The sequence below is a fragment of the Rana temporaria genome, chromosome 3, assembly GCF_905171775.1.
Source record: "Rana temporaria chromosome 3, aRanTem1.1, whole genome shotgun sequence".
Taxonomy (NCBI): domain Eukaryota; kingdom Metazoa; phylum Chordata; class Amphibia; order Anura; family Ranidae; genus Rana; species Rana temporaria.
In genome coordinates, this window is record NC_053491.1 from 89,913,032 (window position 1) to 89,926,307 (window position 13,276).

Below are 13,276 nucleotides of genomic sequence, written 5' to 3' on the forward strand. Positions count from 1 at the left end.
TCTTAATAATGTAGATGACAATTTGAACACTCTACCTTTTAACGGTCATATATAACATTCCATGTGTTTTCCATTTTGATTGATGTGTTGATAGTACAGTTTCATTAATACTTAGAATGGAAGATAAAAGAATTGCTCCCTAATAATGCCACTTTATCTGCTTCTTTTCTGTACATAAAGATCACAGATAAATCTCCCCAGGACCGTGATCGAGGGGGCTGCAGTTTATCAGGTGCTTCTTCAGCAGGTGGTTGCAGTAGTATGGGAACACCAGACCGAGGTGTAAGTGACAGGAGTTCAGAAAGGCCCCGAACCTCCCCATCCCAAAGGTTAATGTCCTCGCACCATCACCACCATCATCTTGGCTACTCCCTTTTGCCTGGCCAGTATCAACTGCCATATGGCGCAGGTAATGTACTTTTCACATTCCATGCAGTTTCTGTAGGGTCAAGAAGTCCATTTGTTTCCATCCCCATTGCTTAAATATTGTAGGATATTGAGTCTATTCTACACAGTCCGTTAACATTAACCAGTCTATGTTTATTATTTATCTTTCCAAAGAGTTCTTGTTGACCATAGCAAATTAAATGATTCTTTAATTATTATTTTTTGATGCATTGTGTAATGTAAACATTTCTTGCAATGGGAAAGAAAAATGTTCTTTCCTCTACTAACTTCTTGTTGCTGTGTCCCCATTTTAGGGACTTCCCCCTTACTTCCTGTTCAGTTTGACACCAGTCAGGGGGAAATGAGGGGAAATCTTCCAACAGACAAGGGATAAAAAAAAAAAAAAACTCAACACTTCCCAAAAACTGAAACAGTTTGGCCTGAAATGTGGCCTTTATATTCAGTATCATGGTTTAAGGCTTGGTGCTTTGATTTGCAAATATTCAATTTAGCAGTATTTAGATTCCGAATACTTTATTTATCCCCAAGGCAAATCTGTGTTTCCTCACAGCTTTATAACTATTCACAAAATAAATCCAATCCACATTGCTTTATCGTTACCAGTGGGGCAAAAGGAAAAACCAATGTCCAGGCTTAACCTCCCTGCCGGTATGATTATGTCAGATTTTAGGTGCTGAAAGCAGTTCCCTTATTTTGCATGGAAATTTGGCGTTTTACATTGTAGGCCTGTAATTCTTAGGAATAACTCACTTAAATCTGTCCAAACAAGAGTCTAGTAGACATCTCGGGTATGATAAAGTTTGAAAAACAAAATCATAAATTATAATTATTATATTATAACAAATAACAATGTAATTATAATAAAAATTATTTTATAATGTAATCAAATCAAAAACACTGAAATTTGCTCAGTTGCAGAATTGTCGCTGTCATTACTTTTTTATTTTTTGATGACAAATTTCCCCACAAATCGCTATCGCTCAATTCTGCAAGTGATTCTAATTTATTATCGCTGTTTTCTAGCTGGTCTAAAACAACTTTTGACATAAAGGGACACTTTTTGGTTGCTATGGACAATCTCCAGTTTCCAGGCAGAAAGAACAGTTTTTATTATATAAAAGTGCATGCAGGACACTGGGCAGACCACTAGGGACAAAGGGGGGGGGGGTGTGTATTTTTCACATACAGTACTGTAATCTATAAGATTACAGAATACTGTATGTATTGTGTTTATTTACTTTTTTGAATTTGGCGCCGATCTCCGCCCCTGTGCGTCGTAACGTCGCAGGGAACAGAGCTCGGCGGCACACAGGGACAAGGTAAGTAATTCCCTGCCTTTGGACATTGTGAGGCGATCCCGAGTCAGGCTCGGGGTTACCGCTTTTGGTTCTGAAATTCCACCCCGAGCCAGACTCGGGAATACCGCCAGGGGGGTTAAGTGTCTCCACACCTTCACTGCTGCAGCATACATAATAAGATAGCCGGCAACTTTGTATCTTCGAAAATTGGGCAGTTTTTATTAGCTACATTGTCTACACAGGATAAAATGTGCGAACGCGTTTCAGCTGCCAGGATTTAGTCATAGCACATTACAACTGAAAACATAAATTATATACACACCACCATTTCTCTAAATTAATGAACAAACCGGTGAAGAAACCATTGTGTTGAACAGAGACATAAACAACATTGCAGGGCTAAGTATGTTGTAAAAATGCACTACAAAACTACTTGTTAGCTGTACATGCTTCCAATTGAGAGATATACTCAACATTAGAGGCCTGAAATATGTATTATATTTGTAAAAGAAATAAGCTGTCAAAAAAAATGTGTGTGTATGTATGCATAATATAAATAAATAAAATATATATATATACGCTCCCTTATTATCTCTCACCTTGATTACTGCAGCTCCCTTTTCATAGGCCTACCTCTCCATAGGCTATCTTCAGTCTATCATGAATGTTGCTGCCAGACTCTTCTACATTACCAACCAACCGCTCAGTGTCTGCCACCCCTCTTCACCAATCCCTACACTGGCTCCTGATCGCCCAGCAAATTAAATTCAAAATACTAACCACAACATACAAAGCCATTTGCAACTCGGCCTTGAGCTACATCACCAATCTTGTCTCCAAATATCACTCAAACCATCCTCCTGCTCTCAAGCTCCATTGTCTCCTCCTCCCATGCTCTTCTCCAGAGCCTCTCCCATCCTCTGGAATGCTCTACCTCAATCTGTCCGGCTATCTCCTACTCTAGCTGCCTTCAGGCCATCCCTAAAACTCATCTCTTCAGGGAAGCCTATCGCACCTCCAACTAATCTTTTTGCACTATTATCAGCTTATTCCCCACAGTTAAAACCTTTTGTACCACCTGCCCCACCCTGTTAGATTGTAAGCTCTTCTGAGTAGGGCCGTCTTAAACCTCTAGTATTTTATTGTTTTGTAACTGAATTGTCTCCCTTTTATATTGGAATACGCGGTGTAAACTGTTGGTGCTATATACCGTGCCTTGAAAAAGAATTCATACCCCTTGAAATGTTCTACATTTTGTCATATTTCAACCAAAAATGTAAATATATTATATTGGGATTTTATGTGATAGTTTTGAAGTGGAAGGAAAATGATAAATGGTTTTCTATTTTTTTCTTTTACAAATAATTATGTGAAAAGTGTGGCATGCATTTGTATTCAGCCCCCCTGAGTCAATACTTTGTAGAACCCCCTTTCGCATCAATTACAGCTGCAAGTTTTTTTGGTTATGTCTCTACTAGTTTTGCACATCTAGAAACTAAAATTTTTGCCCATTCTTCTTTGCAAAATACCTCAAGCTCTGTCAGATTGGATGGAGAGCATTTGAATAGCAATTATCAAGCCTTGCCGCAGATTCCTGTGGACATAATCTCTCACCTGAGGTGTAGATCTCTGCAGCTCCTCCAGAGTTATCATGGGCCTCTTCGCTGCTTTTCCAATTGAATGCTCTTCTTGCCCGGCCTGTCAGTTTAGGTGGACAACCATGTCTTGGTAGGTTTGCAGTTGCTTGGGCTATATTGTGTTCACTAAGGTTCTCTAACAAACCTCCGAGAGCTTCACAGAACAGTTGTTTTATACTGAGATTAAATTACACACAGGTGGACTCTATTTACTAATTAGTTGACTTCTGAAGGCAAATGGTTCCTTTAGATCAGCGGTCTCCAAACTATGACCCTGCAGTTGTTTATGAACTACAATTTCCACCATGCCTAGTCATGTCTGTGATTGTGAGTTTTACAATGCTTCATGGGACGTGTAGTTCCGAAAAAGCTGGAGGGCCATAGTTTGGAGATCCCTGCTCTAGATTTTAGTTGGGGGTATCAGAGTAAAGGGGGCCGAATACAAATGCACGCGACACTTCAGATATTTATTTGTAAAAAAAAATTTAAAACCATTTATCATTTTCCTTCCACTTCATGATTAGGTGCCACTTTGTGTTGGTCTACCACATAAAATCACAATACATAAAATACATTTACATTTCTGGTTGTAACATGACAAAATGTGGAAAATTTCAAGAGGTATGAACACTTTTTCACGTGATGTAAGCAAAAGCGCTGACAGCGCGAGGAGAAAAAAAAAGGCGATCACCGGCTTATGTGCAAAGGACATCGGCCCCGAAGAAGGAGGCAATTCTGCCTCATCTGTGCCCACAATTACCGCCTGCCTGTACCACCTGCCAGTGCCACCTATCAGTGCCCACGAGTGCCACTTATCAATGCCCACCAGTGATGCCAATCGGTGCCACCTAGCTCTGCCGCCCCGCCAGTGCCCATCACTGCCACCCCCCAGTGCCCATCACTGCCGTCCCCCAGTGCCCATCACTGCCGTCCCCCAGTGCCCATCACTGCGTGCCGCTCTGTGTCGCCGCTCTGTGTCGCCTCTCTGTGTGCACCCTTGCTGCCTTATCAGTGCAGCCTCATCAGCGTACATCAATAAAGGAGAAAAATTACCTGTTTGCAAAATTTTATAACAAAATATAAGAAAAATATATATATTTTTTTTAAAAAATTCTCTGTCTTTTTTATTTTTTAACAAAAAATAAAAACCGCAGAGGTGTTTAAAAACCACCAAAAGAAAGCTCTATTTGTGGGGAAAAAATGATAAAAATTTCATTTGGGAACAGTGTTGTATGACCGCGCAATTGTCATTCAGAGAGCGCTGAAAGCTTAAAATTGGTCTGGGCAGGAGGGAGGTTTAAGTGCCCAGTAAGCAAGTGGTTAATTTGGTGACATCATTGTATTGCTCAGCTATTCTCACTCTGAGGGGACAATTGTACACCTGACCTATTGTGGGGTGCACAAACTGCACTTCACAACATATACCACAGAAGTGGTTCCTTAATGAATGCACTGTTTAATAGGATATGTCACAACCTGTGGCACAAGATCAAGTTATATTTGCTTTTAGTTTGTCACTATGCAGACATGTATTAGGACCACATTGATAAGAGCCTGTGGCAGTGAGCCAAGTGTTCCTAATAGAACTGGATTCAAACAAGCAGGGAGATGGCAGGATAAATAAATCTTTATTGGCATTCACATCAGTAACCTGCTTGTACTCCATAGAGAAGGAAGTAACAAAAGTGACTTGGTTTCCATGTTTGCGAATGTCACGAGATATAGACTTTTTTTTTCTTCTGGCCTATTAAATCAGGTCTGTCTTTAGCTGATGCAATTTCTTCACCCCTCTTCATACACCAGTCCTTTATAGCCGTATTATTTTGTCTGTTTCAGCATGTTTTACTTGCAGTCCCATGGAGTGTCTATGAGAGCGAAATCCTTTGTCATCGGCCAGTTTATTGATGGGATGGTGGGAGGATCTCTTTCTGTTCTCACACCATAACCAATTTAGATATTAAGAAATATTTGGTATGGGAGGAGAAAATATATATATATATATATATATATATATATATATATATATATATATATATATATATATATATATTCATCCAGTGTTCCAAATAGTGAAGATGGTAGAAAGTCTATTAGTGGTTCTCAGAAGAGCAAAACCACTGTCACCAACACCTCTGTGTACCCAGAACTCTCACCTCATAGGCTTGAAACATAAGCCTTGGACACCAATCCAATAGGAAGCAATAAACTCCACTTCTGAGATCCCAGCTGCAGCTCTTCACAAAAGCATTCCATCCCACATGTAATAATCCATCCCACATGTAAAGTAGACAAGCCTCCAATAGTGCATTACCATTTAAAACCATTTATTAGTTTAAAAATGCCTGCTTACGTGAGTATATAAAAAATACGCTTTAGAAAGACAAAGTAACTGCTTTTTTGCTGCCTCTCACGTTGCTTTCACTCCGCGATGTGCCTCCGCCACTCCCTACACGTTGCGTCACACCACGTGACTTCCTCAGGGGCGTTCCTCGTGACTTCCTCGCAATCCAGCCTCATCCCCTGGGCGAGAGGCCCTTTCTGCTCTCTGCTCTCTCTCCTTCCTTTTCTCTTTACTCAGTGCTTCTCTTTTTTGGGACATTCGCTCTGCCCCCCCTCGTTCCCCCCTCACCTCCTTGGGCCTGTTGCTTTATGACTTTTGAGAGCCTAAATGTTACTTAATAGACATACTGTGAATTTTGGTTTCTTTGACTGTTACATGTAACTTTCTTTGGTCAATAAAGGAATTACCAAAAAACAAAAAAAAAACAATCTCTGAAGCTGAATATCGCACACATTTACATATGGATGAAGATAAGCGGAGAGTGGCAAAGCAAAGAAATAAATAAAGAGGAAATTAGAAATGAGAAGTGAATGGGGGGGGGCAAGGGGGGGGGGGGGGCCCTGGAAGACTCTGGACCAAATGTGGGATCTATAATGGCCGTACGATTCGTTGCATTTCGTGACTCAAGTGGCTAGCAAAGCCACTCCTTCATCGGAGTATATGAACATCGTCCAGAGCATCCATGCCTGGGAGTGATGCTCTTGTTTTTTTTGAGCTGTACGGACTAAATCCTCCAGTCTCCTGATCTCCTCCACCCTGCGCAGCCACATCCCCGTAGTCGGGGGGGTAATTTTTCTTCCACAGCAGTGGATTGCACGCCTTGGCTGCATTCAAGAGGTGCCTCACAATCGACTTTTTATAACTCCGAGCCGGACTCGAAATGGCATGCAGCATAATGAGGGCCGGGTCATCACTAATCGTGTGGTCTGTGAATTTTTGAGTGACCGTGCTGACTGTCGTCCAGTATTGCTGTAGCAGAGGGCAGGACCAGAAGAGGTGGAGGAGTGTCCCTTTCCCTGTCTGGCATCTCCAACATCTGTCTGTGGTAGCTGGGAAGAACTTATGTAGTCGACTGGGTGTGTAGTACCATCTGGTCAGGATCTTATAATTGAGTTCCTGAGTCTTTGTGCAGGTAGACGTCTTAAGGGAGAATCCGACGGTTGGGCGTCGGTAAACGAGCGTTGTAGGTCTGCTTCCCATTTTTGTAAAAATTGCAAATCTGGTTGTTCTGCATGGGAGTTAGTTAAGCAGGTCATAAGTTTTGGATAGTACGTTGGGCAGAATTCCCTCCCCCACACAGAAGTCTTCGAAGGTCGTCAAATCGTGGCCATGTCGTGCCGGGTCAGGTATCGAGTGGAGGAAATGGTGAAGTCTTATCGCTTTCCAAAAGGGAAGTCTGAACTGTCCGCTATCGTCAGTCAATGCGGGCACTTAGGCTCTCTTCTGTTTTTAACATATACCTATTAGATTGGTCGCCTTATTACTGCTCTTGCAAAATAAACCAAAAGGCACTAGCTTACTTTTTTCCCTCTGATGGAATTTTCTAATGCTTTTGATGTAATACTTTATTGGTTTATTCGTTGCTCTATTCGTTACATTTTTACATTGTTATATACTCGTCCTGTTCATAAATCAATATGTTTAGCTTTATTGCTATTTGAATATTGTACCACCATCCTTCCGTGTACTCAATTTGTCATACTTGGTTGTATTTAAATAATAAACAAGTTTGACGAGAAAAGAAGGTTCAACACTGCAAATATTGACTCTGCATAAACTTAATGCAATTGTAAATAAAAGCCTTTGGCACTTATGCATTGCTTGTAATTATACTTAGTATACCATAGTAACATCAAACAAAAAGATCTAAAAACACTGAAGCAGCAGACTTTGTGAAAATTTATATTTGTGTCACTTTCAAAACTTTTTGCCAAGCCTGTTCTTTGGAGAGTTGTTTTGTTTAGTCACAAGACTTTCTAAAGGTATGGTAGTCTAAAACATTAACATTAAACTCCAGCCAAATGTATTTCCTATTTTTGAAGTGGGGAAAAATTCTGGTCAGTTAAAGCGGGGGTTCACCCAAAAAATAAATTTTTAACATTACATTCAGCCGAGTTGTCCTAATGACAATCGGCTGTTTTTTTTTTTTTTTTTACGTAAATACTGTATTGCACCGCCGCTTCCGGGTATGTCTTCTCCGGGACTGGGCGTTCCTATCTGATTGACAGGCTTCCGACCGTCGCATACTACGCGTCACGAGTTGCCGAACGTCGGTGCGGCTCTATACGGCGCCTGCGCACCGACTTTCGGCAACTCGTGACGCGCAGTATGCGACGATCGGAAGCCTGTCAATCAGATAGGAACGCCCAGTCCCGCAGAAGACATACCCGGAAGCGGCGGTGAAAATAAGGTATGTACGGGGGGGGGGGGGGGGGGACTGCCGATTGTCATTAGGACAACTCGGCTGAATGTAATGTTAAAAAATTTTTTTTTGGGTGAACCTCTACTTTAAACTTATGAGGTTTTTGTTTCAATAGGCAGGTATCACCTGGACTGGAAATGAGGGGAAGTTTTCCAAGCAAGAATTCAGATAGCAATAAAAGTCTAATGGTTCCTATTCTTCCTCACTCTATTTAAAAGGGGGGCAAATGTTTTGTCTTGATTTCCAGGTTTAAAAGAAATGTATATCATTTTAAGTACCTTTTTCTGATTGCAGGTTTGTCATCTTCACCCATTGTAGCAAGTCAGCAGGGTTCCGCTCCATCACTTTACCCACCCCCGCGGAGGTGAAAATTGTAAGTTTCTAGTTATTCTGGCAATGTTTAGTATTTAAATGAACTTTTTTTGGTTTAGCTGCACCTTTACTTGTATGTATTCCTAGTATCCTGAAGCTTGTGTCCTCCAGACTGTTTACGTAAACAACCAAATATCTAAATTTGTGTACAGGCTATTGTCAAAAAACATCATATAATGGTTCTTGTATTGCTTTTAAATCGGGCAGCTTTCCTAGCTATCTAGAAAGAAGCACACAAGCTTTCTGTCTTGTTTTGAGTAGAAAGTTAGTAAGCAGTATCACTGACACCTATGAAGACTTCATGTGTATGAAGTGTTATTTTTTTTTTGTACAGTCTAACAAATGCGATCATGTACCATATGATGCGTTTAGATGCTTGATCATAGCATCTTGACCGTTTTACAATGGGGTACACTTCTGATGCAAACAATCAGTACCGATTAATGACGATAGGTCCTGAAACTGCTTCATTTGATTTGTATGTCAAGTTTTTTTTTGTTTTTATTTGTACAAAGTGCAAATAAATACTATTTAAAAAACAAAAACATCTCAACCCTGAAATTTTCTGTAATGAATTACTGTTTAACTGGCAATATCAGTTATGCATATAGCATGGTAATATCACAAATATGCATTTTTGATCAGTCTTTCCACATCTGCTCGCAAAAAAAAAAAAAACACTTTCTGTAAGGTAAAGTCAAAGGTAAAATTTGCTGAGCACATCTACCTAACTGTTTAAAATAATGCTGTTTACTATTAAAAACAGATTGTGAAATTAACTGTTTGTATCTAGAAGAGAGTGTACTGGTTAGCATTTTCAACTAGATTCTATGGTCTCGCCCAGTAAAGTGTGAGAGGTTGAAAAGGACTATTGTCCATAAGAACATCCCATCCTTCAGGCAGTGTGATAAATAAGGCCAATTTGATGCCAGAAGATGAAATAAAATGAATCATGCAGGAAACTACAAAATGTGTCTGTAAAGAAATTTGTCTTGCAGAGAGATGCACACTATAGGTGTGCAGACTTGCACTCCTTCTCTATCTGTTGTCTATCTAGACAACCATTGATTAAAACCCAGCTCCAGACAAGCAATTAAATACATAGTTGAAATTCCTATATGAGAGTTGTTTTACCTGCACACATTTATATTTCTGTTCATCCAGTCCCAGGGTTTACACAGCCTTGACAGACTGCATGACCAGGTTAATAAAAAAAAATTGTGCTGCACTCATGCAATATACCTTGGGTCACCTCTGCACCCATAGCCTGTAGTTTGATGCTGGAGATCCTGCAAAATACTGATTTCATCACTGTTGAAGTAAATGCTATCAACTAATGTGCATATAGCACATCACAGCTGCCCCCTAGGGTCTGCCCCATCCTCTCTTTGGTCTGAGTGCTGCTATGTAAGGGACAAGAGATTGATAACAAGTAAAATGCAAGTGCTAACAATAGCTGCATTTGTTATGTTTTATGGGATACATAACTGCATGCATTGGTTTTGTTTTTATATCTGCCTCAAGTTCACCTTTAAACATGTTAAGTTTCAGGGGGCCTGCTCTGACTATACCCTTTTTTTCTCTCCAGATAAAAATCTTTGTCAAGGTCCCTGTCTACACAAGTCATGTGACTGGATCACAGGACACATCTGGATGAGTTGGCGCAGTTGTATGGTGTTTCCACCAAGGGCTCCTCAGTACCTCTTCAGATCCAGGACACACAAGTCTAATTGTTGACCCTCCAAAAGCTCAGCTCTCCTCCTCCTATTCTATGGAGACCTGGTTTTGCAAAACATGACTGTATTTATTCTTGCATTTCTCCAGTGAACTGGGCCGTGAGGAGAAGACTTAACCTTTTTGATAGTGCATCTGAGTGCACAGCTTCAAACACCTCAGTTTAAATTGTGAAACATTCAAGGTCGGGAAAATGCATCCCGTGCCTACAGACTTTGGTTAAATGTTATTTTCAAGTTATGACGAGTTTGTTTCTGTCCCGTTGACACTCCATCAACCATGGATCATCAGTTTATAGATTTGTTTTGACCACATGCTCAGGCATCTGATTTTCACAGGTTACGCAGGTCAAGAGAGGGTTTTGCATACATGACATCTACATAATATGGGGGTATTCGGTTTTGTTTAAAACATTCTGGGAATGATTATTCTGGAGCTGTTTATTTTCAATCTCATTCAGTTCCTTATTTCTCGTTTTCTGATCTGATATCTGCATTTTGTCATGGCAGTTACTAGAACTTGGTGTTTTGTGCTACAATGGCCAACCGCCTAGAGATACAGAGGGTATCCTTTTTGTGCACCCACAGGCTAAAAGGTAATGTCACTTTGCACTGTTGGAGCAGTTCTGGTGCACTAATCAACTTGTCCCCTCCAATGCTTTTTCTTCTTAATCGAACAACACAAATAATAACCACAAAGCTCTTAACCTCTGTTTTGATAATCCCCTAAAAAATCTGACAAATAAAATAGTTTTGATTATATTTATGCGGCGGCATGAAGACATTGATGTAACAATTCAGGACTCCCAGTTATGCCCCTTGGCTGTGTATAATGTGCGTGTGTATATACCTGGTAAGGTTATTTGTAAGACACTAATCTTAAAATGGGGAGATATATTTCACATGTGAATTTTAGATCTGTTTAACCACTAAATATGTCAGGATGCTTGTCTTGAATCGGCAAGAAAAGCCCCACTGGGTGGCCTTCCTTTAATATTTCAAAATATTTTTTATTAGAGAGCATGCAAAGTACATTGTGTACGCGTTTATCTGCAGGAGATACATGTTCTCATACATGAGAATGATAAAACCTGTAAGGATTGTGTCCCTCGGTTAAAAAGATGCACTTTGTTGAATTCTGGGTTGTGTTTACAGGTACACTTATTTTAGATGGCAACAATAAAAGTTTGTGACTCTAGGAAAGCGATCAGCACATATGAGAAATCCCTTTGTGGCCACAGGGAGTAAAATTAATTTAAATATCTATAAGTAAAATCCCAGATGAGTCATGACCTTCATTAAGTGTCTTATAAATGTAAAGTCAAACTTTCCCCTGTAGATACAGTTATGGGAAATTATATTTAGGTGAAAGAAAGTAGGTTTTTCAGTCGAGCGCACCGTACTTTGAGAATGCAGAAGATGACATACAGTTGTCATTATGGGGTCATCCAGACTGCTGCTATTTTCCAACAGCTCGTTGGTACTGTAACCATCTATGTCTAGTACTCTGTCTTCTGCCAGCAAAACTGTCTCAGTGACCTTTCTGTTCTTGGTTCAGTTCAACTTCATTTATCTGGGACTGTCCAGTTGTTCTTTTTTTAATGCAATGTTAAAGGGGATTATTCTCAGAGAGTCATGTCAATCTCCCACCACCCTATAAAGATGCACAGTGATATCGGAAAATTTTTTAGGCATCAACTCTCTGGTAGTGACACCTCTTCATACCAAGAGGTGATTTGAAGGAATTTCAATAAAAATACAAAAAAAAATGTATTTAACCCTTTCTGGAAGTTTTCCAATAAAGTTCTTTTGTATTGCTTGGTTGTAAACAGAACTTATTGTATATGAAATAAACTTTACCCCTTACACCTTGAATGTGGGTGATTGGGGAACAAAATCCTTCTCACCTTGGCAACCCTCGTACGTATCTGTATAAAGATGTAAAGTTATATTTCTGTTATGTAGCTAATTTTTATTCTTTTTTTTGCATACCGATTTTAAGTCTTTGTGGCAAAGTTGATTTTTTTTCTTTCAGTTTTAATGAAAAAAAAATACACAAGTTTGTATTACGCTTTTGTTTATCAAAGTGGTGGTCTCCTGTATGTGTGCAATTTTTATTTTTTTTAGTCTACATCTGTGGAAAGCTGAGCTCTGTAATGGTAAATGCTTAAAATACATGTGTACTTTACGGCAAAAATACTGTATGGCTTCCCCCACACCCAGGGGAGGAGTGACAACTCATGGGGCCCCCCGGGTAATAGAAGATTATGGGGCCCCCAGGCTTACAGATGGCCACCACGCCAGGAGGCAGGGCAGCTAAAATCTCAGGATTTTCACATCAAAAGCATGTCAGTTTCAGACATATCAGGGACAGATGTAAAAAAAAAAAACATAGATTTTTACATACTGTCCCTGGCTTTATTGAGCCTGGCAACCCTGATGGGGGCCCCCTAGTGGCATGGGGCCCTCGGGCAATGCCCGAGAGCCCCAATGGTCAGTCCGCCCCTGCCCACACCCCTTAGCTAGAATAGCAAACCTCAGACCTCCGGTGCAACCTGCTTTGCTATAGGGCTCAGCTATTCGCTAAACCAGTAAGTGTTTATAGATAAATGTATTCCCCGTACCTGTGTTCAGTGTGCAGGCAGATTTGCTTACCTCACTAAAGAAATTGTTGAGATGACTTTAATTTTCTGCATGCATGTTATTTCATTGATGTTGCCTGTAGAAGATGATTATTACATGGTTTAGGGTTTCTTATAGTACCACTACCTTCTGTCTGGTTTTAACAGCGATATACAGTAGGGAAAACAAATTATTTGATCCCTGCAGATTTTCTGAGTTTGCCCACTTACAAAGAAATGAAGGGTCCATAAATTTTAATGATAGAGACTGAATGGCAACCAAAAATCCAGAAAAAACACATGATACAAATATTATAAATTGAGTTGCAGTTCAGTGAGTAAAACAAGTATGCGATCCCCTACCAACCAACAATAATTCTGGCTCCCACAGACTTGCTACAGTATGTGGTACAGAGATTAGTCCTGTCAAGTTAAAGCAGAAGT

General features: G+C 40.1%; 1 protein-coding gene across 3 annotated transcripts in view; it reads left to right on the top strand.

The window, feature by feature from the left end:
* Positions 1-12,282, top strand: part of ZNF609 (zinc finger protein 609) — a 107,945-nt gene extending 95,663 nt beyond the window's left edge. For all 3 annotated transcript variants that reach the window (XM_040342939.1, XM_040342937.1, XM_040342938.1), the window contains 3 exons: positions 181-409; positions 8,401-8,479; positions 10,067-12,282. In XM_040342939.1, coding sequence (XP_040198873.1) covers positions 181-409; positions 8,401-8,474 — 303 coding nt within the window. In that variant the 3' untranslated portion in view covers positions 8,475-8,479; positions 10,067-12,282. The remainder of the gene's footprint in view (positions 1-180; positions 410-8,400; positions 8,480-10,066) is intronic.
* The last annotated feature ends 994 nt before the right edge of the window (positions 12,283-13,276 follow it).